Raw genomic sequence first — 27,767 nt, forward strand, 5'->3', positions numbered from 1 at the left:
GGGCGCCCACCTGCCGCCCCGACGGGAGGCCCCCCGCGGCCGCCGCCGCTGCCCGGAGCCGGGCGCCCGCGGCAGCACCATGAGCCCCCGCTCGTGCCTGCGTTCTCTGCGCCTCCTCGTCTTCGCCGTCTTCTCGGCCGCCGCGAGCAACTGGCTGTAAGTCGGGCCGGGACCCGGCTGGGCCGGGCGGGGGCCGGGCGGGGCAGGGTGGGGCAGGCCCCGGGGGCAGCGGCCGGTGCCAGGCGGCGCGGGGCAGCGAGCGCGGGGGCGCCCGGCAGGTGTCTCGGCCGCGGGACGCGAGGCTCGCTCGCTCTCTCCGCTGCCGCCGCCACTGCCCGGGCCTCCCTCTGGACACCCCTCCTGCCCGGGTCCGGCTCCCAGCCTGGAGGCTGCAGGGGTGGCGGCGGCGTCTGCACCCATAGGCGGCCTGGGGCGCCCGGGAGCGCAAGGGGTGCGAGCGCGGGGCGGCGGCTGGGGTGCGGTGCCGGGCGCGGGGCGCAGCCCAGGCAGGGCTGACAGGTCACCGAGGAAGCCCATGACGGGGGAGGACTCTGGGTCATAATAGCAGATTAATCCTGAGAAGTCCAGGAGCGAGTTCCCCGTGCGGAGCTGCGCCGCGCTGCGGGCTGGGTTGGAGGCGTGCAGGGACCTGTTTCTGCTTGGGGGGCGGGAGCCAGGGATAGAAGGAGGGAAGGGACCAGAACACGGGGCCTCCGAGAGCCCGAGGCTGGCGCTGGCTGGCCTTGGTTCTTCCTGGGGCAGGAAGAAACTCCATCCAGCCCTTAAGGAGGACAACAGCCCCTACCTCCCCGTGTCCCACCTAAGGAGGGAGGGGTGGTGACCACCGCTGACCTGTCTGTCTGTTTCTCCTTGACTGGGCCTGGGTCTGGGCACTCCCTGCAAAGGGACAGAAGGTTCGCTGGGGGCAATTCTAAAGGGATGAGCTTCAGCGAGTGGGTGAACAGTGAAGCAAGAGGACCCTGGACTCTTTCTTCGTTCCCCTCCGGTACCATTCCCCGGGCCCCAGGCTTAACCCTGGCCCCAATTCCTTCTGCCCAGAGCTCTGCCCCCATCCGCTGTGGGCAGCCAGTGGGGAGCCAAGCTCCAATATTGATCTGAAAAGCATGAGGTGAAAAGGGGGGTAGCTGACGGTGTAGCTGGGGTTTCCATGGAGACCGCGGGAGAGGAAAAAATTCTCTCTGCATCAAGACCGAAGAACAAATATCTCCCATGAAATTGCCCCGAGTGTCCAATGGCTGTTGCTATGAGGTCATTGCGGCCGGCCGGGGCCCTGCAGGCTGGAAGGAGTGTGTTCGTTGGGGTCAGAGCCACCCAGGGCTTGGGGGACGGAGGTGATGTGGAATTCTCCCAGCTGTTCCGAGAGCGAGCGACTCCAAGGCAGCCTGAAGTGGCTGTGGAGCTTTTGTTTTTCTTGGAGACTTAATTTGATTAACACTTCAGGGGCAGTGGCAAAGTGTACAGAAACCAGGGCACCGCCATCAGCCTCCTGCAGGCCATGCCTCTGAGTAGGGCCTGGGTAGCAAAGGCAAGGAGGGGTGCTGACTTGGACTTGGGGGAGTTTGGGGTCCCTGGAGCTGACTCTTGAAAGCATGGGTTCAGAGCTGGGGTCTCCAAAGTGAACGTAAGCATCGGGAAGAGAAAGAACTTGGTCTGACGCAGTCGGCGCCACAGGCTACAGAAAGGCAGAGCCAGAAGAGGCAGGTCAAGGGTCTGACCCAGGCCTTCAAGCAAAGGGTGACGTCCACAGTGGAAGGTCCTTCAAGAGCATCTAGTGTTTCACTCATTTTACAGATGAGGAAACTGAGGCCCCAGGTGCACCAAATCCCAGGCAGTGACATACCCCCTTCCCTGAAACCATCCCAACGTTGAGCCAGTGTGGCCCAGGTGTGTCACCACCCACCTTTAGCCACATCCAAGCCCGAAACCCCAGCCAGGGAGGCAGCCCCAGCTTTGGGTCACGCCAACCGTGGGGAATTCCAACAGCTCAGTTCTCCAGCCTGTGCCGTTGTGGGGTGGGGTGAGGAGGGGCAGCCTGGAGGGAGAGGAGAGGTTGGCAAACCTGTTCTTTGCAACAGGGATGGTTCAGGTTCCACGAAGCAGGTCTCCGGATGACCCAGCGCACTCCTGCTCCACCCTGGGCTTCATGCCAAGGGTCTCTCTGCTCAGTCCCAGGCAGGAGGAACAGGGACTTCCCAGGATCCCACCAAAACCCAGAGACGCTGTGACGGAGAAGAGGTCTCCGGGCACTTTCTAAGACTGGGTCAATTGCCTTGTATTGATCAACCTCCATCCCCGGGGCCAGGGATGGGGCCAGCTCTGGGGGAAATAGGTGTTACAGCCTGGCGTCCGAGGTCTAGGTAGAATGACAAGAGAAAAGCAAACCCACAGATGGGTGGGACGGTGTACCTGCTGCTGCTGCCGGAGGAAAGAATTAAGTGTGAGCTGGAGCAGTCACAGTGGCGGGGGACTCGGCCTGGAGGCTGCAGAATCATGACAATAGTGGGGATGATTATAATGGCTCCCACTGTACTATCTAAACCCTGACGACATCTGAATCTCACTTCACAGATGAGACGATCGGGGATCACAGAGGTAATGGCCCCAAGTAACCTAGCTGGTAAATGGCAGAAGCCCCTGAACCAAAAGCTGCCTCTCGAAGGAAAAGCTTTGGGCAGGCAGATGTCTGCCCAGGCACAGTGGCTGGCGCTGTCTTTTTAAATGTGAGCCACGCTGGAGGTCTGGCCCCAAGGGGCTGGCTGGCAGTGCTCTCAGAGGAGCAAGGCCTGCGTGTCCACTCCCCTTCTGGTACCTGGAGTCAGGCTTCTGTCCAGGGCCGGTTGGCTGACCGGTTGCAAGAGCCGGTGCTGTCTGTTGTCTCAGAAGGGCGGGTGGCCCGGTGGGGAGGCCAGGTGTCCTGCTGGGTGCAGCTGTTGGGCAGCATGGAGCCTGGAGCTGGGAGGGCGCCGCAGCCTGAGGCCTGGGCAAGCCCAGAGAAGCTGGAAGCTGTTGATGAGACTTGTGTCTGGCACCCGGAGCGAGCTGACAGCTTGTGGCACCTCCCAGCACTGAGGGAGGGATGGATGGATGAACAGTCCGTCAGTGGAAGGCCTGGACTCTGCCGCAGACTTGGGCTCAGAAACGTCTCTGAATGTCCCACCCCCCGGGCACTGGGGCTGTGCTGGGAGTTGGGAGACCAGAGTCTCAATCCCAGCTCTGCCTCACATGCTGGGTGGCCTTGCGGGGGCCTCGTCCGCCCTCTGGGCCACAGTCCTCAGCAGATTGCTCTGAACCCCAAATGGAAGCACTGGGAAGAGTTAGGGAACAGAGAAGCTAATGTTCATCGTTGTGGATTTCCTGAAGAAAGGCAGCCACACACTGTGCTGGGGCCCCAGCAGAGGCCCACTAGGCGAGCCCATGCCGCGCTCAAAGATAGTCCCGTGGAGTGGCTAAGAACTGGGTCTCTGGGACAGACAGCCCACAGTTCCAACCTAGGTCTGCCGCTAGACAGCTGAGTGACCTTGGACAGGTTTCTTAACTTCTCTGAGCCTCAAGTTCCTCATCTGTAAAATGGTACCCTCCCTTGGGGGGTTGTGAAGTAAGAGTGAGCCCATGCATGTAGCATGCTGAGTGCCAGGCACACTGGTGGAAATGGTAACCATGACTGCTGCTGGAAGCCAAGGGCGGCTGTCAGTGAGATGGGGGAGTCAGGTCCCTGTTTACAGGAAGGATGGAGAGAACGGGCCTTCGGGCTGCTGCTCCCCAGCACTGTTTACCCTGTGATCTTACACAGGTCACACAGGTAGGATCCTAGGCTGATGCCACCCTGCTCTTCAACCAGGGCCCCCACGAGAGCCTCACAGAGCCAGCGAGGCACAGCCTGGCTCATGGGCAAACCCTGCTGGCCAGGGGAGTTGTTCTGGGAGCATCTGTGCCTCCGGGGAAGGCATCGCGCTCTTCACTGGGTCTGACTCCCCACAAGTGTGCATCTCCGGGCCAAGCTCCCGTGTGCCTACTCGCCTAGCAGGGGTGTGCAAGGCCCTTGGCCATGGGCAGATTGAGGCCTGGAGTCTGGACACAACTCATTGGGCCAGATGTGGGCAGAGCCGGGCCAGGTGTACAGTGCCAGCTCCACAAGTAAAGGCGTGGCCTATCTCCCCTAGGAAGTGTCCCCCTAGTCCCCAGATAAAAAGGATCCCTCCCTCCCTTCTACATAGTAAAAACCAGTCCCCTCATAGCTCCTGCCATGGCTCTGGGCACTGAATCGCAGTCACTAACACACCTGCCACCTTGGGACTCCTCACATCACAGCATCGACATTTAGGGACTGTCCTGTGCACTATAGGATGTTTAGGAGCATCCCTGGTCTCTACCCACTAGATGACAGTAGCACCCCCCCCCAAGTGACAACCAAAAATGTCTCCAGACATTCCTAAATGTCCCCAGGGGGCAAAATCACCTGTGGTTGAGAATCGGCGGTTTACACAGCACTTCCACACCTTTGACCCTATTAGAACCACGTAACTTCTCCCCTCCCACTTTCAGAGGAACGAGTCTGTATTCTTTTCAGCCCCACTTCAGAGGCCCAGAGGCGCAGTGACTTCCCCAAGGACATTCTGCACATCAGAAGCAGGATTGGAACTTGACTCGCTCCCACGTGTCCAGATCTCGTGGCTTTTATCCCCGCCCATGAAACTGTTTCATACTATGTATAACTGTAGCCCAGTCGTGTGGCTTCTCACCTCCACAGGTTATAAACATCTGGAGGCCCAGGCTATGGCACAGACACCTCTCAGCCTCCTCGTGGGGCCTGGCACATGTCTGACATGTAGCAGGTCCTCTCTTGATATTTGATGGATGAAGAGGGAAGGGCTGGTTCATTCCAGAGGGTTTTAAGCTGCTGTCAAATGGTGCCCTATCTTCAAAGACCTGGAGTCGAAGAGAGGCTCCGCTCTACTGCCCTGAGTCTCAGGGGATGCTAAGATGTGCCAAAGGTGTCAGGACATGTGGCTGTCACCCAGCAGATGCGCTGCTCTGCCTCAGCTCCTGGCTTGGGCAGACCCCGCAGAGCCAGGCTGAGCACCTTCTCCCCCTCTGCCTCCACTGCAGGGCCCCAGGACCAGGCTCTGCCCGAGGGGTTTGTTCAGGCGGCAGTCACGACCCAGCTGTCTGTTATGGGTTTGACTTTCTTCCCCAACCCTGGATTAGCAATTGAGCAACTCAGCAAGCATCTGACAAGACAGTGCTCCCCAAACCTGTTGAAACTCGCCCAACTTGGGCCCTGTGGGTGCATTTGGAAAGCTGAGCATTTGCACCAAGCCTCCTCTCCTTGCTCCTCCCTCTGGAAAGAAGGGCATGGCCTGAGCCAACCGGGCACAGAGTTAGCCAGGGAGCCGCTGAAGGGGGTGACGGCTGCCCGCCATCGGCCCCTCCAGTCACCCCCACTCCAAAGGAGCTTGCAAGAGCCGCCGCTTTCACTCGGCAAACTCAGCTGGGAGGTGGAGCTGTGACCCCGTGGTTGCTGTCCAGATTTCCACAGGAGTTGCCAGGTTTTATCTCTGAGTCCTGAACTGCATCTTCTGTGATTCGGCCAAACCCGCGAGAAGGCTCGCTCCCTGCCGTGACCCCACCAGCTCCCCCTTTCCCCATCCAAACCCCTCCCCACCTCCTCCATCTCCTGGCAAACTTGAAACCAAACTATGTTTTACAAGTTCCCCAGCCAAGTCAGAACCCCCGCGGTGGAGGGGACCTGGTCCGAGAAGGCAGGGGGTGGGAGGTGGTGGAAGGGGGGGCTCCCGTCCCAGCAGGGAAGGAACCTCCCAAGAGCTCGCAGCTCACAGGGGAGCTTTGGAGAGGCCCCTCAGAAGCAGCAGGAAATTGCTGATGAGACCAGAGGGGCCTTTTTCCTGCTGTGACTCTGAATGGTCCTTTCAGACCCTATTTCTCACTCTGTTCACACACAAGTCCTATCATCGCAGGATTGGGTCCCAGGAACGCTGCCCCAAGAGCTGGAGACAGCAGGGTATTCCTCTTGAGTCAGGGGTGCCCAGCTGTCCTGGCCCCCAGGCATCGAGGACTGACTCACAGACCTCACGGTTAGAGGGGCTCTCAGGGATGATCAGCTCAACCCCCTCCCTGTTCAATCATGTCAAACGCTGACTTGTCAAGACCTACTCCATCAGGCACTGTGAGAGGCACTTGGGGGTCACCCAGCATATTGGTGGTAGAGCCAGAACTCCATCCCAGGTCTGCTGACTGTCCTCTCAGAACTGCCCCTGCCACAGATGAAAGCAGACCTGCAGCTCCATACCCTGAGCCAGTCATTCTCTGCTGGAGGTGATGAGCAGGGGGAGCGAGGAAGGAACCAAGGTTTTCCCATCTGCCCTGCTGGGGTGCGGGTGCAGGTTTGGCCACAGGCTGTCCCAGGATTAGGCCTTCAGATGGGATCCACCAAGGCCGAGGAACTCACTGGAAACCCAGAGGTGCCAGAGCATGAGCCTCACTCAGGAAGCCAGCACTGGCCCTGGACAGCTCAGCTGGGTTCCCCTGTCCCTCCCGCTCCCCAGCCCGGGGCTCCCCCAGCTGAGCTGGGGATGACAGTACAACGGTTCAGTGGCCACCAGGACAAGGAAGGCACTGTGGGGACAAAGGCTGGGTGAGTCTCCTCAAGGGAGAAGCTCTCTGATGGCAAACTTGGGGGCAAGGCAAGATCAGGAAGTGCCCTAAATCCGACACCCACTCACCCCTCAACCACACCTGCCCCAGGGAGAGAAGGGAAATTCCTACCTCATGGCACAGCTCTGGGGCCCTCCAGGCTCAGGTCTGAGTGGCTAATTCCTGGCCCTGAGTCAGCGAGCAACTCTACTGGGAACAAATACTGGGAGATGGGAAGTGGAGGGGGGGGGGGCTCCCAAACAGGAAGTAGGGGACACAGAGCCCTCAGGAATGAAATGTGGGGAGCTGGGCACCAGGGCACTGGGCATAATAGAAACTAGGGAGCCAAGAGACAGAATATGGGGGTGCTGAGGTTTCTGAGGATGGGAGCAAAGGGAGATAGGGATCCCAGGAGCCAGGAGGGGAATAGTGCCCTAAGGTATAGGAGTCAGGGCTTGGGGCCCAGAGGCCATCATTTTCCCCCAACTGAGAAAATGCGCTTGAGACGAAGTGAACTGGACCCACGCATTGAGAACTCTAGCGCTATGCTAAAGCTGGGGCAAAGGCAGAGTGGAGGCAACACCCACCACCCCACAACCACTGGGAGTGTCTCCAAGGCCAGCTGCTGCTCCCTAGCTTCCCCTCCAGGGGTGTCAGGCCAGTGGCAGCAACTCTTTCCCTGGCCCCCGAAGCTGCAGAGACCACAGGCCCAGACACAGTTCAGGCAGCCACAGAACGACTGAGACAGCTCCCTCCCCAGCACTCCTCCCTCCGGAAAGAAGCCCAGACACATCCGTTGTAGTTCAGAAACGACCTAGGGCTCCAGAAAGACTCAGTCAGTGGAAGAATGAAGCCCCTTTCCTCAAGTCATTGTCTTTTGATGCCAAACCATCATGCCCTCGGTACCCTGGGCCATCTTTGGAGCCTGACAGCCAGCCCAGGCTTAGGAGACAGAGTGACCTGTTTTCAAATCTTGACCATCCCTGACTGGGTGCATGGCCTTCAACATGCGCTTCTCTGAGCCTCACTTTCCTCCTCTGTAGAATGGAGGGGTGATGCCTGCCTGGGCAACCCTACATGGTTGCAATAAGGATATATTAAAACATGCAACTATTGCTGGAAAAGCACAAGTGACAGGGGACATAAGGTCCCTCCCTTCCAGTCATCTAGTCCCACAAATGGTTCCCAAGTCCCCTGGGCACACCTGAGCTTGTCCTGGACCCGGCCATCCCTGCTCTCCCCCACCCCAGGGTCCCCAGCTCCTGATCCAACAGCACCATCCCCCCTCCATCCCATCTCTTGTACTTCCAGTCCTTGGAGGGTCCACCTGATGGGCCACAATCACTGATGGGCCAGAAAAACATGCTCTAACTCTGCATGCTCCGTCTGGAGATTCCACCAAAAATCTGCACTTGAGATGGAGGCCGAGGTGATCCACTGCTCCCGATGGGAGTGGTCCACCCCTCAGTGTGCTCAGCTGAAAAAAGGGTTGCGAACCCAGATCTAAGAGAGCTGACGGAGCCAAAGAGAAACGAGCAGAACCGGTCTGGGGTCCAGCAGAGTCCAGCCTGGGGGTTCAGCTCAGGGCATGAAGAGTCTTTGAGATGGCAGTGAAGATGATTCCCATGATGGTAAACGTCTCAATGTTGATGATAAGATACTAACGTTGCCAACAGGGGAAGATGCCTACCATATGGCCATTTAATTCATTTAAGCCTCCTGAGTTGGGAACTATTAACCTCTCCATTCTTTAGATGAAGACACTGAGACTCCAAGATGCTCAGTAACTTCCCTCAGGGAACACAGGGATGGGATTCTGACTCAGTCTGTCTCCCTTGCCCAGTGCACCACACTGCCTGCCGTGCTGAGGGATGAGAGTCTCCGGACAGGGGCACCATGGGACAGAGGACAGCAGGATCCTAAGACCATGGGTACAGAAATGTTAAAAGGTCTGAAAACAATTAGGGGGCATGATAAGGATCTTGGGGAGCCAGCTGCCGCCCACCCCCATGGGAACACGGTCCTGGATGGGGTCTGGTCCCCCTCACGCTCCCCTGGCCGCCCGCGTCTCCCAAGGCGGCTCACTCCTCAGCAGGCGCTCCGCTTCCTTCCGGCTCCTCCTCCCACCCGTTGGCCTCCTTCCTCCCTGGTGAGGAGGCTCTAAATGTGGCCCAGGCAGGCAGGGAGGCCAGAGGGAGGGGACAGAGAGGCCTGGGCTGGCGTCCCAGCCCCCACCTGGACACCCGCGGGGCCAGGACCCATGACACTGATCTGCTTGGCCTCCCAAACGCTCCAGCTATTTCCCGTCTCCTCTCCTCTTGACGCGCAGAGTAAGAACCGGGGAGGAGTCAGAGAGGTGCGGATTTTCCTCTAGGAATTTGTATATTTTTTTTAAAAAGCAAGCAAACCTGGAAAAGCTTGGGACAAGCCCAGCTAATTTTAGTTTCTAATGAAAACAGCAGGTGGCTGAGAGGATCTGATCTCCCTGGCAGGGCCAGGGCCCTCCAGCCTTGCGAGCTGCAGGCACGGGCCGGGCGTGGGGAGGGCCTCCTGGGAGGAGCCTGAGGGACCTGCAGCCCCTGGACAAGACCGGAGCACGAGCTGGCTGGCAGCGGCAGCAGGGCAGCCTGGGCTGGCAGGGTAACATGATCGATGGCACAGCGGTGGCTGGAGTCCTGGGTGGCCGGGGCAGCAGGTGGCAAATTGCGAAGCCTGTACTCAGCAGTGGCAGGAAGAAGCTTAAATTGGGGCAATGCGACAGAACGGGAAAAGAAGCAGGGATGGTTACGGCCCTCCACAGGCCAGCCTGGCCCAGCGGCGGCTGACACGGATCACACCCAGGTTCTCTGTCTCCCCCAGAAATGGCTGTGCAATCGACGCTGGAGCCCAGCCCAGCTCCAGGTCTGCAAGGGGAATGCGTGTCTCTGGGGGAAAGGTTGAGCCACCTTAGGGTGCGAGGAGGGGATTCCTGAGGCCCCCAGGATCAGTTGGGCCAACCCCCTCAGGGTCTCCAAGCCCTCAGCAGACTGAAAGGCAAAGGCAGCCCCATTCTCCCCCCTCACCCCCTGCTTCCCTACCTGAGCACTCTGCCAGGAGGTGAGCAGAGGCGACCCGGTCAGGACAGAGCCCCCCATTCACGCTGCAAGCATTTCAGCACACCTTCTACGTGCTGCTCCCTGTGCTGGGCACTGAGGAGGCCACAGGCTGGACGTGACGCCGAGGGTGGCATCAGCCTCCTGCAGCTGTCAAACAGAGCAGATCCACACCAGGGTACAGGGCAAAGAGAGTTCCCAGTCAGAGCGGGGTTTGCATTCTAACTTTGCCGCACGCTAGCTGTGTGACTTTGGGTGAGTTACTCCACCTCTCTAGGCCTCGGTTTGCTCATCTGTAAAATGAGGCTAGCACCCTAACTGGACACCAGACAAGCAAGTAGTGCAAGCAACAGCCTGTGAGGCCTAGTGTCCTAACTCCCTCCACCCCCCTCCCAGCTCCATTTCCAGCTCTGGCACCCAGCGCTTCCCAGGCAAGACCCTGGGACCTGGGGGAAGTGGAACGGGGGTGGAACTCTGCCTCCTGTGGCATGGGAGAGGACAGCTGTTGGGCCAGATGAAGGCAGGGGCTGGGGGTGGTGGGCATTGGTGCCAGCGTAGGAGCAGGGACGCTCCTTAGTAGAAGAGGTTTCTCGGCTTCTTCCTGGAAGCTGTCCCAGTGACTCATGGGCATGGCAGCCCAGCAGCTCGCCCCTCAGTCCCTGCTGCTGTCGTTGCAGCCCGTCTCCCCTCGTGGAGTTCGGAGCCTGGGGGAGAGGGAGCGGGTGGCTCCTCGGGTGCATCTCATTCCTCCTGCAATGGCAGGGGCTCCATCTATCAGCCCACCATGGGGCCAGGAGGCCTTTGAGGCTTAGACCCCCTCTGCAATCCCAGTTTGTAGAAGGAAGACCACCAACTCTGACAGCGGGAAAGGCCACACAGACCCACTAGTTTATTGAACCCAGGGAGACAGGCTCCAACAGGGGCAGGGACTTGCCCAAGGTCACACAGTGCGTTGGTGGCTCAGCCAGGCCTCCCCAGCCTGCTCCTCCTGCCCAGAGAACCCTTGCCCTTGAATACCTCCCCTCGTGAGAAGCCAGGAGCCAGCACAGCCTGACCTGGCCCTTGGCCGGCTGCAGAAGGAGCAGAGGCTGAGATGGGGACAAGCCAGCTCTGTTCCCCCATGTCACAGAGGGGATTGGGCCCCCTCCCCTTCTAAAGGAGGCCAGCCCTGGGTCTGAGCAGGGAAGGATCCAACTTGAAGCCCAGCTCCTTGTCCCCTCACCTGTGGCCTCCCAAGTGTGGACCTGGCCCATGGCCAGTAGCTGGGCTCTTGGCGCCCCCTGCAGGCCAAGAGCGCCAGGTGGGACTAGCTCCACAGGGGACCCCTTGCCTCATCGTCCGAGGCAGAGGGGCATGCAGGCAGGGTTGAGGAGCAAGGTTGGGCCCCTCCCCTTCCATATGCACCCTCTCCCTGCCCCTCAGCCATCTTCCTGCCGTTGTCTCACCTCTGAGAGGCTCAGGCTCCTGCCCAGACACTACCAGTCTCTGCGTCCCCTAGGCAGGACCTGGTAGAGACGTCAGGGAGGCCCCCGGGAGGCAAGCAATGGGGGGGGGGATTGGGGTGCCTCAGCCAGAGACCCCCCACCTCCCACTCGCTCCTGCTGCCCTGGAAGGGAGAGATCCTGCGGTTAGGACACACCTACAATGTGCCCAGCTGAGACCAGGTGCAGCAGCCACATCAGATCACGCTAACTTCTCACAGTAGCCCTCTAGGATAGGAACCATTATCTCCATTTCTAGACGAAGAAAGCCAGACTCAGGCCCCACAGCCAGCGGCTGATGCAGCAGAGAAGAAGAGAGTGGGTCCCGGAATCAGATCTCCCTGGGACTTAGAAGGAAACATCACCAGTGGTTACTCAAGAGCTTCTCCTAAAGTGCTCTCCAGGCCAGTACAGCCTGGCTTCACAGCTGCTCCTGGAAATGGGTTAAAAGGCCAGATGCCCACCAAGACCCACCTGGAGCGAGGCCCAGCCACCTGCGCTTTCACCAAGCCCCACAAATGTTTCTGTGCACAGTCAGATTTGAGAACCATCACTCTGGTCCAACCCACAGGCCTGACTAATAGAATCCAGCTGCTGCTTGCACACCTCTGGGGATGAAGAGCTCAGCGACCACTAGGCAGCCCACCATCTGTACCTTGGCAGCATCCTTAGGTGGAACGAACCCAGCTCCTAGCAGCTTCCGCCCACTCGTGTCAATTCTAGTCTTTGAGCCGCATAAAAGGCGGCTCTTTGTCTCTACCAAAGGCTTTGAAGTCCAGCAAAGCCAGGTTCAAGTCCTGGCTCCACCTCTTACTGGCTGTGTGACCTTGTGCACAAGGCAAATTGCTTAACCTGTCTGTGCCTCAGTGTCCTCCTCTATAAAACAGGGGTTCGTTGGCTTGCTGAGAGGATAAATGCAATAATGTCAGTAAAGTACGTAGCCCAGTCCTGACTAAGTTCCATAACAGTCGGCTCTTCTTATCATCGTCATAAACATTTCCCATATTTAATTTTTTGTGTATTTTTCTATTTGGTCAATATTCATGCATTTACTCCTTCATTCAACAAACAGATGTGGAGTTCCTGCCCGTTGCCTCGGCCCCGTGTCGGGCCATCTTTCACACACAGCATCCCTTTTGCTCTGACAACAGGCCCCTGACTGAGTCGGGAGCAGTGGTGTCTTCCCCACCTTACAGATGGGGAAACTGTCCCAGAGAGCAGTGACCTTCCTCCTCCATCCTTCTTCGGACGAGAACCTTGTGCAGCTTCCCTTCTAGGATTCAGTGGCCTCTTCACCTCCCCCCTAGAAAGCACCCCCTCAGACCCAGTTTGCAGGCCAAGCCCCAGGGTTGGGGGGGTGCTGGTTCACTGTAGAGTCAGGAACAGCAGGACTCTGGCTCTCTTGTTCAGAGCTGCTGATCTGTGTGGCTGAGGCTGAGGGTAGAGCCAGGGTCTGAGTTCCCTCCTGGGAGGCAGTGGGAAGGCCCCTTTCCCTCTCTGTGCTCACCTGTAAAATGAGGGTCTGAACCAGACCCCCGGCCGGGAATGTTGCTGAAGTTTGTGATTCTCTGCACTCTGCTGCTCCTCCAAGAACCTGGAAGGCAGCCCCGGCAGCCCTGCCCTGGGAGGTGAGCAGATGCATCTCCCTCTGAACAGGTGGGAAGGGAGGCAGGAGGAGAGGAGTCACCACTCAGCTCTCCTCCCACCATCGGGCTGCCACTTGTGTGCCTACTATGTGCACTTGGCCCTGGCCAGGGACACCGGGGGTGGGGGCAGCGGCTGAAGGACAGTGGTTGGAATACAAGTTGTGGGGTCATCTGGATCTGGGCTCCAATCCAGGTCTGTCCTCACAAGCCAGGTGACATTGAGCCGGTCATTTCACCCCTCTGAAACCTACCTGGCACTTAGTAGGTGCTCAGTTAATGCACGCCTCCTTCCGGTGAAGACCACTTCTTCCTCACAGGGCCTTTCTCCGGCTCTGTTCCCACCTCAGCGAGCAATTCTTGTCTTGCCCCGGACCCCCTTGCCTCCTGGCCCAGAGCTCAAAGTGCCCACCCTTAGACGGGGCCGAGGCTTCCCAGGCCCCTCAACCTGCCACGGAGGAGGACAGGCAAGAGGAAGGGTTTACAGGCTTTGAAGCTCGGCTCTGGCACTTGTTATCTGTGTGGCCTTGGGCACATCATCTTCTTAGCCTTCATTTTGGAATCCATAAAATGGGCATGATAATTATCACTTCATAGATTTGGGGTGAGGATGCAACAGGATGAAGTGTGCGCCACTGTGCACGGCACACGGTAGGTGTTCATGAACTGTGGTGCTCTCTCCCGTCCTCCGCTGAAATGGGTTCATTAAAGCTCCTTCTCCCCACGTGTGTCTGCTCCCAGAGCACCTTGACATCAATTACCTCATCTAGACTGTGATCCTGGCTATCACCCTATGAGGTGAGCCAGAATTGGTGCCCCATTTTCAGGCTGAAAGAACTCCAGGGGCTGAGGGGAGAGCCTGGCACACTTTGTTTTTGAAGTCCCCGGCCCCCACCACTCCCTGTGTACTGACCATCCTTGTCCCCAGCCCTTCACTGCCTTCACTGTCCCACCCACAAGGGCTGCAGCACTGATGCTGGTTTCCATCTGGTGGCCCTGGGATGCGGCTGGCAGTGAGGATCTTGACCTTATAGGTGGGCTTAGGTCACTGGGGTCCCTGCCTGGGAGTGGGGAAAGAGAGACGCCAGGACAGACAGTGGCTCCAGCCTCCTAGCTCAAGGGCATCCTCGACATGAAGGGGTTGAGTCAGGGGCCAGGTCTGGGGTAACATTAAGGCACAGACACTAGTGCAGGGGCCACCCGGGGCAGGGAGGGATCCCATGGGGCCTCTGTCAGCTTCTCTCCCAGGGTGCTGTCTGCTTCAGCAGACTCGAGGCGGAGGCCTTCTTGTGCAAGACAGCACTCCCCTCTCCAGCCCCAAGAGCCGGGCAACAGTGCCTGTCACTGGATCCAGAGAAGTTGACCACCAGGACCCCTCTCAGGGACAAGTCAGTTCTCAGAGACCTGGGCTGGGCACGGGCTCGTTCTGGGAGTGGAAAGAGGAGGGAAGGGGCCCTGCACTCCATCCCACCCCCACCATCCTCTCCCTAGGTACCTGGCCAAGCTGTCATCGGTGGGGAGCATCTCCGAGGAGGAGACCTGCGAGAAGCTCAAGGGTCTGATTCAGAGGCAGGTGCAGATGTGCAAGCGGAACCTGGAGGTGATGGACTCGGTGCGCCGCGGCGCCCAGCTGGCCATCGAGGAGTGCCAGTACCAGTTCCGGAACCGGCGCTGGAACTGCTCCACGCTCGACTCCCTGCCCGTCTTCGGCAAGGTGGTGACGCAAGGTGAGGGAGGGGCTCGTGGGGGGCGCTGGGGGAGTCAGCGGTGCTGGGGTGTGGGCCCCGGGCCAGGGGATCCCGGGCAAGACCACATTTCCTCGGGTGGGGAATGCTTGTGAGTGGCCAGACAAATTATTCTGTCATTTATCAAGTGAAAACAGCACTCTGCTCAGGCGAGGGCATAAAGAATGCAGGGAGAGGGGCAGGATCCAGGCGGGCCGAGTCTGAGGTGGGAGGGCCAGCAGAGGGGATGCTGTTCTTTGTGCTGAGCAGCACTCAACAGTGTGCAGTGTTTCCACACTGGAGCTCCCACCCCCATTTTACAGAGGAAGAAACTGAGGCGCAGGCAGAGAAAAGGATGGAGTGGCCAGGGCTCCTCAGAGGGTGGACAGCAGAATCAGAGTTCAGGCTGGGACTGCAGACCCCCAGCCCCATGCTGTTTCCACCTTAGCACTGGGCCTCCTGTATGCAAGCTAAGCCGTCTCACCTGTCTGCACCTTTGACGAACCACATTGCGAGGGTCACCATGCCCACCCAGCCTGAGACACAGGGAGGCGCAGCGCCAGCTCCTCCCCTCCCGGGCTCCCAGTCCAGTTGACAGCCACCACTCAGGAGGGGTAGTGGCTTACACACCAATAGCACTAACTAGGGACCAGGCACTTTTTCGAGTGTTTTAAGTAATATTAACTCATCTGGCCCTTTGAGATAGGCCTCCACATTGCAAATGAAGAAACTGAGGCACGCAGAGAGGTTAAGTAACTTGCCCAAGGTCACAGAACTAGAAGGTGGCAGAGCCAGAACTTGAACCCATGCAATCCAGCTCCAGGGTCTTGCTCTTGCCCACCATGAGAAAGTACTGTGATGGAGGGGTCATGGGGGCCTTGGGTGCACAAGGGTGGACTCCTCCTCTGGCCAGGCTGGGTGCTCAGAGAAAGCTTTCCCGAGTAGGTAGGCCCACAGCTGGGACCAGAAATATGAGAGGGCATTAAGCCAGAGGAAGGTGGGCCAAGGCCTAGAGAACGTTCCATGCAACTGGAAGGCTCCTTGAGAGGTCACTGGGTCAAGCCGCTGCCCTCGAGGAAGTGCTCTGAACCAGCTGCCCTCTTTCTACTTCCTGAGCATGAAACTGACACTCCCGAGCCACCGGCAGCCGACAGGGCCCTTTGACTTGCTCAGGCAGCAGGAAGGCATTGCCTGGGCCAACCTTTGTCTTGGCACTTGTGGTCCTGGACGGCTACGGCTGCTCGGCTGTGGCAAACCGTTTGGATGTTGTTGGAAACCAACTGTGATAGAAATTTGGAAGCCATTCTCCTGGGAGTTGGCAGAGGCCAAAAAGGCAGGATCATGCTTGGCATTACTGAACATCGCTGCTCCGGAGAAGAAGCAGAGACCCAGTGAGCAGCCTGGGAGCGGAGGCATTCCAGGGACAATAGTGCCAATGCCCAGGGCCCAGGGATGCCTGGTTTGGTGAGGCCCGGATGCTAGGCTCCAGCAACAGACCCTGAGCACAGGAAGCCCCTTGCACACAGTAGGTGTGCGGCGTCTTAGAGGGACTGGTGGATAGGTCAGCAGGGTTTCATGCGCCAGGCCCTTCCACACCCCCATGCCTTTGCACTTGCTTGTTCCTCTGCCCCAAATACCCACCCTCTTTCTCCCCCAGCTCAGCAGCTCCCTCCTCCACAGTTTCCCAGCCCCGTAAGCAGGTGGTTGCTTTGTCCTCTGGGCTCCGAAGCTGTTTGTTCATGCTGGGGGGTTGTCCCCTTTTTTGGTAATTTTTGGTTCTGATATAATTTCAGACTCACAGAAAGGTTGCAAAAATGCTACAATGAATTCCCGTATACTCTTTTCATCTCTAGGTGATGGGTTTATTCAGTTGGCTACTTTTGCTTTCTTCTTTTTTTTTACTGAGGTATAATTGACATACAACATTATAGTAGTGTCAGGTGTACAACATAATGATTCTATATTTGTATATATTATGAAATGGTCACCACAACAAGTCTACTTAACATCCATCACCACACAGAGTACAAAATTTTTTTCTTGTGACGAGCACGTTTAAGATCTACTCTCTTAGCAACTTTCAAATATGCCATACGGTATTATTAACTATAGTCACCATGCTGTACGTTACATCCTCATGCTTTATTTATTTTGTAACTGGAAGTTTGTACCTTTTGACCCTCTTCAGCCATTTCGCCTATCCCCCCACCCCCATCTCTGGCAACCACCAGTCTGTTCTCTATATCTATGGGCTTGGTTTTTCCTATGAGGAATTCCCATATACTCTTTAGCTGGACTCACCAAGTGTTTACATTTTAACCCATTTGCCTTATCAATTTCTCTCTCTCCCTTTCTCTCTCTCCCCTTAATACACACGCACGCACTTTGTCTAAACCATTTGTGTTCACAGCTTTTATTACACCTTCTAGACTGAATTGTGATCTCTCTCTCCACCACTCCACTCCCCCATCCCTAAGACTTGAACTCTTCCGAGGCAAGGATGGTGTCTCCTTTACCTGTCTCCCAGCATGTGCAGAGTCTCACTTGGAGGAGACAATCAGTGGATGTCATCCTATGACAGAAAGCAAGTCAGGGAAAGGACTCAAAGGGGCAAAGAAGGTCAGGCATGGGTCAGTGCTGGCCTTAAGCCAGTGAGGGACCCCGTTGAGAAGTGCCTTCCTCACCTGTGTTTGCGGCCGGAACCAAGGAGGGGCCAGCCCTGGCTCAGCAAGTTCTGGGAGATGCTGAGAATCCACCAGGCTTGGCTGGAACCTGCTCCGGACTACAGTCTGAGTGGCCTGGTCAAGCGTCCAGTCCCCTTGGAGCTGGGTCAAGATACGCTCACACCAAGCCAGCCACACCGGGCAGATGTCAATCGTGTTTGGAGGAGGAATCTGAGCTCTTCCCTTCCTTCCATCTCCTCGCTTTTCTATTTTTCGTTTTCCTCTTGGAAAAGTCTTAGTTTGTCTCCACTGAACAAGAGAAGAGCCTTGTCCATCCCAAGGCCTGAGGGCACAGCGCTGCTCTCTGAAAGCCCGGGGTTGATGAGGCAGCTGGACCAAGAGCATGGGCAAGCACGACCTCGGGCGAGTGACCTCCCCCGCTGAGCTGCAGCGTCCTCACCGATCAATGAGACCAGCACATGTGCTTACCTCACACGGTCATGGAGGTTCAGTGACGTGATGCATGGCAGCACTTAGACCTGAGAAGAGCCGTCTGTCATCAGCAGGTGCTGTCGTTTTTGGTGGCAGCAGCAGCAGCTGGTCCAGGCAGGCCTCTCTCGCAGCCCCCAGCTTTCGGGGTTAGGGGGCTTGGCCAGTGGCAATTCATGAGCTGCCTGGCTGGGGTCACGACCTCAGACATGGAAAGGTTGTAGCTAACAGCTCCTCCCCAGGAGCCAGGCCATACTTGGAGAAGAGAATGAGACCCCATTTATTGAGGACATCCTGTGTGCTGTCTTGCTTCAGGTCACCCTCACGACAATTCTGTGTGTGTAGTATTGTTCCCATTTTACAGATAAGAAAGGAGACTCAGCAAGCAGAGGGTGGTGACACCTTCAGATCCAGGACCTGCCAACTCCTGCCTGTGAGATCTTGAGCAAGGTCCTTCCCCTCTCCTAGCCTCAGCTTCCTCCTCCCTATAAAGTGGGGACCATCCCAGGACCAGCCTCCTGGGATTCCCATGAGGATTCAGAGAGATGCAGCTCTGAAGGGCTGATTCCCACAGAGACCCCCAGGGAGGGGGCAGCTCTCTTCCTGCCAGCATTGCCCGACGTCTCATAGCCTCCACCCCCAAGCAGTGGAGGCCACCCTGCTCCTGGCCTACTGAGGACAGGGAAATAATGGTGACTGCTGAGGACGATATGTAAGTTAGGGCCAAACTGCGTGCTGTAGGCTTAAATTTGGTCAAATTGGCATCTGGGGCAGTGTCTGTGCGTTAGTCCCTACTGGATCCCAATGCAGAGCAGAGCCTGCACCTGGGGGTTAACTGGTAAATACCTGCTGAATGACAGGAAAGGGTCTGAGGGTGGGAGGGAGAGGCCGTAGAGCCTGGCGAAGGTTCAAGGTCACAGGGAGCAGGTCATGCTGGCTCTGAGTGGGCCAGCCTGAGCAGGATGGGAGGCCAGAGCGGCAACCCCGACTCCTCTTCTCCTGCTCCCTTCTTCTGTAGACAGCACGGGGTCGCCTCTGCCTCTTCACATCCGCCTCTGTGACCCTGTCCCGAGAGGGGACTTCCTGAACCCCGAGGCCCATTTGGGCTCTGGCTGCCATGGCTGGGAGGCAGTGTGGTGTACTGGCCGTAGCAAAGCGGAGACTGACCCCAGGCCTGTCCTTCCACTCCCCCGTGTCTAACGTCTAGGACGCCTCACTGACCATAACATCAGGCTGGATTGAAGAAGTGAGTGCTTCTCAGTCCTGGGCTGTGGCTCACTAAAACCTGTGTTCTCCCCTTTGTCCTCAATGTCGGCATCATGTTGGACCCAGGGAGGGAGAGACTGGGCCTTCCTTCGGGGCAACCTCTCGGGCCAGTCTTTTGGTGCCATCAGATAAGTTACAGGAAGTCTGGGAGGGGGCACCCCAGAGGCGCTCTGCCAGTGGGAGTTCCTTGAGGAAACATTTTCCTCGGTGTCCCTCGTGTGCAGCATAGGGCCTCGCTCACAGCAGGCGATCAATAAATGTTTGGAGAGGGAGCAGCAAGGGAGGAGTCCTCTGCCCTAAGGAAGCTTTAGCCCAATGACAAGACGTAGTCAACTGACGGACCCTCAGAGTGTCAGTGCCCCACCAACATTTGCCAGAAAATGAATCAAATGGCATTAATCAGCCGACTGTAGTACAACGGCCACTGTGTCTCGAGCGCCTGCTGTGTGCCAGCGGCTGCACGCAGGACTTCCTGTATTTTACCCCTTAGATTGTCATAACCACCTGATGAGGTCAGTACCATGATCAGCCCCATTCTCTGGACAAGAGAACTGAAATCACACCTCTAGGAAGTGGTGGAGCAGGGACTGGATCTCAGGCCTGCCCGGCTGAGTGGCCAGGCTCTTCCCCAATACCCACCCCTGGCTCCAAGTAGCTGTGAAGCGTCTGCTCCGTGCCCAGTGCTCCTGTTCCATGCTACCTAGGGGGCAGAGGAGAAGGATGAGGGACAGCCGGGCCCCAGGAGGTTCCAGTCTGGCTGCAGAGGCCAGACAAACACACAAAACACTTAGAAGATAAAATGGTTTTCGGCTCGATTCTGACTGCTTGTGGCAGGTAGGCCAGCGAGAACGCCGCAGTCCCGGAGGTCCGTGAGGGTGGGAGGGAGACACGGGAGAAGTGCTAGGGTCTGCCTGCCAGGCAGCATTGCTATCCCCATGTGAGAGCTGGGAAAATGAGGCCCAGAGAGGAAGGTCCCACCACTGCTACAAGTCTTACAGCTGTGTCCAGCTCCAGAGCCGTTACTCTTTCCCTGCCCTACATTGTCTCTTAAATCCAAAGAGGCTTCCCAGAGGTGGTTTCAAGAAAAGGTGAGATTTTGCAGATAAGAGAGCAAAGGAAACTGGAAAGGCCAGCTAGGGGCAGGGATGGGAGAGGACGGGGGACAATGTCTTTCTCAGAGACCAGAGCCTGTCTTGCCCCCCCACCAGGACTCCCGCTGGGCCTGCCTTGAAAACATGGGAGTTCTGCTCAGAACAGCACTTTCCTCAGGACACCCGCCTGGTTCCCAGGGGATCACCACGCCATGGCTTCCCTTCCAGCCCAACTCAGCCTCAGCTGATGCCCCTCCAAACACTCCTTCCTGCTCAAACATCCTTCCTTCCAACATCGGGAGAGACATTGAATGAGATGGGCTAAGAAGAGCACAGGCCTGGAGTCAGACAGGCCTTGATTCCAATGTCTACGTGGCCACTGACTGGCTGAGGGACCCTAGATGAGCCCCTGAGCCTCACTTTTTCAAACTCCATAGAGCAGAGCTGGAGAGAGCTGGTTGCTAAGGTGGTCATGAGCCTTAGATGACATATGGAAAGGCCCTGGCACATAGTAGGCCCTCTGGATGCACAGGACAACTCTGGATTCCCAGCCCCAGGCAGCCTTAGCATTTTGGAAAAGATGGCATTGAGGCGGGACCCAGAGGACACGCAGGATTTAGACCAGTGGAGCCAGGGAAGGAGGCACTATGGGAAGAAGAAAGAGCAGGAAGAAAGGAGTTGGATGTGGGATGGAGCAAATGGCTTTATAGAAAAGGCAGAAGGTTGTAGGGCAGCTGCTGGCATCTGAACAAGCTCTGCCTTACCTGGCCCAGCTCTGCTGTCCCAGGAGGACGAAGCCAGGACAGTCTTCCCCCTGCAGCTGGAGTAGGCAACCCCCCTGACCTGGGAGCAGTTATCTACCACGTCGCTGGGGAACTCCCCTCTGCTACACTTGCAGGTGCACCACTACCCTTTTTCTATGTCCCACAGTCTCCGCCAGATGCCCAGCGAGCAAGGCTTCAGCCTGGGCCCCCAGGCAAAGAGGAAGAGCCAGGAGGAGCCACAGCACTGGAGTCGAAGTGCTGGGACCCAGAGCCAGTTAGAAAAGGCTGGAGAAATCACTGCCATTGGTTTTAGGGACATGGTGGCTTGGCCACATTCGCCAGGCCTTCTGGGGCCTCATGTGCTGGGCACAGGCCAACTGCCCACCATTCCCCAGTGAAGAACCCTTTGCAGAACTGGACTTGTCCTACCACATGTGAGATTTAGGACGCCCTTCTTGGCTTCACACCTGGGACGGGGGGAAGAGATGGACTATGTGTGTATCCTGGCGGCTCTGGGCTCCGTGAGGCAGGATAACGTCAAGGTTGGAAGCTCTGGAGCCAGGCTGTCTGAGGTCAAGTTCCGGTTCCACCACTTGCTGGCTGGGTATTACTGGTCGAGTTGCCTCACCACTGAGTGCCTCAGTTTCCTCATCTGTAAAATAAGGGTTAGAAGTCTCCACTCCATAGGGTTGTTGTGAGGAGTATACATATTATATAAAGTCCTTGGACAGTGCGCAACACAAAGTAAGCGTGCTATAAGCTTTAGTTCTTGTTCCTATTATCTTTCTTTCAGCGTCTCTTCCTTCAGGCCCACTCCCAAGCTGAGAAAACCATAGCGTCCTTGTCCCCCAGGCCAGGGCAAGGGGCCCCTGGGGTCCTGGCAGATGGACGTTGGTTTGCGGATGAGGCAGAGGTCTCCCTGAGCAAGCTCACAGGGACCTCTGCACCCTAGGGCCACTAGCACTCAGGGAGGAGGGGAGCCCAGAGCTTGGGGTGGGCCAGGCACAGCCTGAGAGCCCAGAGAGGCAGAGGAAGCACGCTGCCAGGCCAAGAGCTGGGGCTGCCCCACCGGTCCCATCCGCCCTATCTCCTGCTTTCCCTTCCCCCTTGGTCTTTGGGGCAACGATTTGTGCTGGTTCAGGCCTGGAAATACCAGAAATACCAGAAACTAAAGTCGTCTCTCTTTGGGCGGCCACAGCACAAAACCAACCAACATGATCCTGCTATTAACCTCGATTAACTTGTAGAGGATTCCATCTCAGGCCCCCGTGGCTCCAGCCAAGCCCCCTGATGCTGGCCCCAAATGGCCAGGCCAGGGCAGAGGGTGGGCCGTGGAGAGTGGGTGGTGGGCAGTATCCTCAGGTCAAGGGCCGAACCAAGAACAGGGCGTCCTGAGCCATCAGGCCTGAGCTGCCCCCCGCCCCAGCGCTCAGCCTCTACTGCCTGTCCACAGACACGGGCACAGAGGAGGTGATTGTCTCCGTCTGACCACGGTGACTGCTCCCCAGGGCGGCCGAGAGCACAGGCCTGGGTGTCACAGAGGTAATTGCCAACCACGGGGCCAAAGCCTGCCCCCTCCACTCCTGCGGACACAGACACTCCAGCAAGAGACAGAAGGACAGTCACGGGCACACAGAGGCCCTCACAGGGCCCAGGAGAGGAGCAGGGCCTGTCTGGTCACACACCCAGCCAGCCACGCCTACATGCACTACACACACACACACAGGCACACACACAAACACACTCCCTCCCACCACCCACATCCCCAGAAAGAGGCTCACAGCAGCTACACCCCCTGAGGCACAGTTCCTAGGAGGATAAAAACACCCATTCAGGCAAGGGACGAGGGCAGGCACCAAAATAGAACCACTGAGCAGTCATGGGGCGGAAGGGAAAGAACAGGCGGCAGAGATGGACAGACCTGTGCTTGAGCCCTGGTTCTGTCACTTCCTGGCTGGGTGGCTGGGACCAGATCCCCTCCCCTGCCCAAACCTGCGCTGCGCTGTCTGTGAAATAGGCACAGATGGCGCTCACAGCCACAGGTAGCACGCCTCATCGGCAGTGGTGGTCAACAGTGGGGGCCGATGTTATTACGATTTACTCTTTTTAAAGGTTTAGGAAGCAAGACGGTCTCAGGAATGGGCCGTGCCTCAGCAGGAAGGGTTGGGGCAGGACCACAGGGCGGAGGGACCCCTCAGGGCCCGGGGCCGTGGGGAAACACAGGTTTGAGAGGGAGCCAGACCTGGGTTGGGAGTCCAGCTCTGCTCCTTCATAGCTCTGTAGTCTCAGTAAGTCAGTTCACCTCTCCGACCCCATCTTGTCTCCCACAAAACGATGCTAACATCCCCAGTCTTCTGGAGAGGTTGTGTGAACAGTATCCCACCGGAGCTAAGAGCCATGAAGCTGGGCTGCCGGGCTGCTCAACCACGTCCTGTGTGATCTGGGACAAGCTGAATAGTCTCTCTGTAAAATGGGGACGATAATGGGACTTAGCTCCCGGGGTGCCGTGAGGATGACACGCTCAGCACGAGGACCGCAGGGCAGTGCCCAGTGTGCAGGAAGGCAAGGCCATTGGTACGGTAGGACTAAGCACCAGCATGTGTGCCCTGGCCCAAAGGGCTGACCTGCCTCACTCTCTCATGCGCCTCCATGTCCAGAAGGCCTGTATACCCCTCCCCTCGAAAAGGAGGGTGCTGGGGAGGAGCCCTGGGACCCAGCCCTGCCCTCCCTCTGCCTCCCACAGGGACTCGGGAGGCGGCCTTCGTGTACGCCATCTCTTCAGCAGGTGTGGCCTTTGCGGTGACGCGGGCGTGCAGCAGTGGGGAGCTGGAAAAGTGTGGCTGTGACCGGACAGTGCACGGGGTCAGCCCACAGGGTAAGTGCAGGAGGCAGGAGGGCATAGCGGGAGGGCAGGGGCCCGGGCCAGGGCCCTCGCTCACCCGTGGCCCCCATGCCCACCACGCCCCAGGCTTCCAGTGGTCAGGATGCTCGGACAACATCGCCTACGGCGTGGCCTTCTCACAGTCGTTTGTGGACGTACGGGAGAGAAGCAAGGGGGCCTCGTCCAGCCGGGCCCTCATGAACCTCCACAACAACGAGGCTGGCAGGAAGGTAGTGAGGCGCGTCCCCTCCTTGTAACCACTAGGGCAGGGGTGGGCTCGGCCAAGTCCCCACTCTTCTACCCACATGCCGCTCAGAAAACATTTGCCCAGGCTCTCACCAGCACCAGGCAACTCCTCTCGGCCGGTGGGGTACGGGGCAGCGGGGGAGAAGCAGACAGGTGAGTAGGTGTCACAGAACAGCACGGGTGGCCCGCGATGCACCACACACATCCCCAACACGCCCCCACCTATGCACATATATGTACAGAGGTGTGTGTCTCCATCCCTCTGTCACACACACACACCCCCCTAATAAGTAGCAGAGCTAGGATTTGAACCACTAAGATCATGTGTTTAACTATGACACCATCTGCCTTCTTGATACCTACTCTTCAAGGTTCCCATGCAGATTCAATGCAGCCATGTTCCCCATCATGTCATTTGTCACTCAGTGTTTCATGTGACACTATCCTTTAAAATGTCTCTCCTCCATCAACTCCGAGTGCCTCAAGGACAGGGATGGTACCTTCTTCAACTGTCCCCAACACAGCTTACCAGCCCACCATGGCATACACGAGTAGCTTACTGCAGAGGAAGCGTGACAGTAAATCTTTCTCCAATTCTGCGGCATCCCCCCAGGTGTGCTCTGGCTGTCTGCCCCCTAGACACCTCCCTAGCCTCCCCTGACATCTCCTGATGGCCCCTCTCTCCTTCCCATCCCTTGCAGGCCATCCTGACACACATGCGGGTGGAGTGCAAGTGCCACGGGGTGTCGGGCTCCTGCGAGGTAAAGACGTGCTGGCGAGCCGTGCCGCCCTTCCGCCAGGTGGGCCACGCACTGAAGGAGAAGTTTGATGGTGCCACCGAGGTGGAGCCACGCCGTGTGGGCTCCTCCAGGGCGCTGGTGCCTCGCAATGCACAGTTCAAGCCGCACACGGACGAGGACTTGGTGTACTTGGAGCCCAGCCCAGACTTCTGCGAGCAGGACATGCGCAGTGGTGTGCTGGGCACGAGGGGCCGCACCTGCAACAAGACGTCCAAGGCCATCGATGGCTGCGAGCTGCTGTGCTGCGGCCGGGGCTTCCACACAGCTCAGGTGGAGCTGGCTGAGCGCTGCAGCTGCAAATTCCACTGGTGCTGCTTCGTCAAGTGCCGGCAGTGCCAGCGGCTGGTGGAGCTGCACACGTGCCGGTGACTGCCGCCCCGCCCTGTGCCCAGCAACCACCTAGTGGCCCAGGGAAGGCCGATAATTTAAACAGTCCCCCACCACCTACCCCAAAAGATACTGGTTGTATTTTTTGTTTTGGTTTGGTTTTTGGGTCCTCATGTTATTTATTGCCGAAACCAGGCAGGCAACCCCAAGGGCACCAACCGAGGCCTCCCTGAAGCCTGGGCCTTTGTGGCTGCCACTGACCAAAGGGACCTTGCTCATGCCTCTGGCTGTCCACATGTGGCTGCTGCTGACCACTCAGTTGTTATCTGTATGCATTTTTCTACTTGCAGACTTAAGGTGGGTAATGAGTGTTACAGCCACATGCCTACTGACCCTGCCATCTACGAAGTGGCCCTATGGCAGGGGAAATCGATGCCATCTTGATGGAAGTTGCACCCACACATACACACGAACCCCTGGCAGCTTCAGCCTGGTAGCCTTGTCTCTGAAGCCCCCTGGAAAGGGAATGGGCAAATACCAGGTCAAGGGTAAAGGGTTAATTTCAGCCCTCCATGAGCCACTGGAGGTTCAACCTCTGTGAGACCTTCCAGGCAGGAAGAGCACGTGAGATGAGGGCAAGAGAAGGCTACAGCGCCACCCCAAAGCCAGCCCGCCCAGCATCCCCCTCAAAGACGGAACCCCCCACTGCCTGGTCCTCCAGGCAGGAGTACAGGCTGCCGATCCTCTGCAGTGATGCCCCGTGTGTCTCCTCTTCACGGTGCTCCTCCTCTGTGAAGCTAGGAATGGAAATCACACATGCAGGAAAGGCCGTGCAAAAAAGCCCTCTCCCAACTATTATTTCACTCATTCACCAAATGTATTCAGCAAAAACTATGTTCTAGGCCCTGTACTGAGCCATCTCACTGGATGACCATAACAGTCCTGGGATGCTTGTGCCCATTTTACAGCAGAGAGGGCAGTGCTCAGCAGGGGCCCCGAGCAAGCTGGGTGCAGAGGCAGAGCCAGAAGAGCCCTCTAGTCAAGGTTCCTCCTGGATGCCTGTGCCCAAAAACCCAGAAACTGCAGGTCTCTTTGGAGGTCTGAGTCTTGGGGAGGGGGCCCTCGCTGGAGGAAGAGGGGCCAGGAAGCAGCAAGAGCCACAGACCACAGGCTGAGCTAGAGCTCACATGGGTCCTGAGGGCAGAGCAGGCTCTGAGGGAAGAGGTAGACAGCTAGAAGGCTGACGAAGTGAGGTCTCAGCAGCTAAGACACCCCTGGCCCCCGGTACCATGGGTACTGAAGAAGAGGCCCCCAGGGGCAGCAGCAGCAGCCCAGGCCTGCCCCTGTGCACCAGCCAAACCGTCAGGAGCCCAGCCCAAACTTCTGTGAGCAGGACATGCACACAAGACCCGGCCCAAGTGCTTCTCAGGTGGGCTCGCCACCACCAGAGGAACTCGCTGTCAGCCCAGTCTCCAAGCTGCCCTCACAGTGGGGCTCTAGGCTCCTGGTTTAAGGTCTTGAGCTCTGGGATTCCCATTGGAAGTTCTCAGCCCCTAGGCTTTTGGCTCCAGGGTTCAGCATCTGAATTCAAATCCCAGATTCAGAATATGGGCTCCAGCCGGTATAAGCTCTCCTCCAGGCCTTGTGGTTTGTGCCTCCTGGTGTTGGCTCCCTCAGGAAGAAAGGGTCAACACCCTTGGCCCCCCGGCAAGCTCTCTGCTCAATGTCCATCCAAGAAGGCGGCCAAAACCAAGTGAGATGCTGGAGCCACATTTCAATGTGGGGATAATCTTGGGGCAGGAAGGCTCTGATGTGGATGAAAGCTGAGCCGACAGAGTGTCCCCACAGCTGCCCAGCTGGGCTTACCACTCCTCTGGCGGGCTCTGTTCAGCCATCCGCTCAGTGCCAGGGAAAATACTATCCCTCACTGGTAGAGACCAGACCCAAACCAGGAAGCAGTGGAGACCACTCCCTCTCCAGAGCCAGGGCTGAGCCACTCTCCTCCACCCCAGGTCCTGTCCTCAGAGGCAGCGGAAGAGTAGGTCTAGGCTGGGTGCTGGTAGGATGCGTACTGCCCCAGGAAGAATGGAGACGGTCTGTGCCTGTTGGTAGGCTTCACCCTTTCACCTGCCAGGGAGCTCCTCAAAGCTGATCCTCCTGGAGCTGTAAGGATGGAACCTCAGTGAAGCAGACTAGATTCTAGGAACCTCTGCCCTGCCCTACCACCACCAGTACCCCAAAGCCCCAAGGGATCCACAGCCAAGGAGAATGGAGTTTCCTTGGACACACCCCCCTCCAAACTGTCCCAAATAGAGAAGGAACCAGCACAGGCCTGACACAGTCCACCTACTCTGGAAGCTGGCCAGAGGGTCCAAGTCCTGCCCGAAACCTTCTCCACTAGTCTTGCCACAAGGCAAAAGTGATGTCCTCTGAGGCCTAGGGCTGGATCAGCCCCAGCTCTGGATGCTGCTACCCTCTCTGCTGCCCCCACCCCATCCTCCAATTTTTATACTAGGCTCCTTGCAATTGTGACATCCCCATGAAATAGCCTGATGCACGATAAAATGATTATTTCTTTATCTTGCAATTGTGATAGTGACTTTTTTTTTCACAGAAGAGGGAGGAGAG

At 57.6% G+C, this 27,767-nt stretch overlaps 1 protein-coding gene across 1 annotated transcript; it reads left to right on the forward strand.

The window, feature by feature from the left end:
- Nucleotides 1–47: 47 nt before the first annotated feature.
- On the forward strand, nt 48–27,718 carry WNT4 (Wnt family member 4). Its single transcript, XM_046661945.1, has 5 exons — nt 48–156; nt 14,380–14,615; nt 23,629–23,760; nt 23,854–23,996; nt 24,714–27,718. Exons 1-5 carry the CDS (start codon nt 80–82, stop codon nt 25,179–25,181), a joined length of 1,056 nt encoding a protein of 351 aa, XP_046517901.1. The 5' UTR covers nt 48–79; the 3' UTR covers nt 25,182–27,718.
- The last annotated feature ends 49 nt before the right edge of the window (nt 27,719–27,767 follow it).

The sequence above is a fragment of the Equus quagga genome, chromosome 5, assembly GCF_021613505.1.
Source record: "Equus quagga isolate Etosha38 chromosome 5, UCLA_HA_Equagga_1.0, whole genome shotgun sequence".
NCBI classification, from domain to species: domain Eukaryota; kingdom Metazoa; phylum Chordata; class Mammalia; order Perissodactyla; family Equidae; genus Equus; species Equus quagga.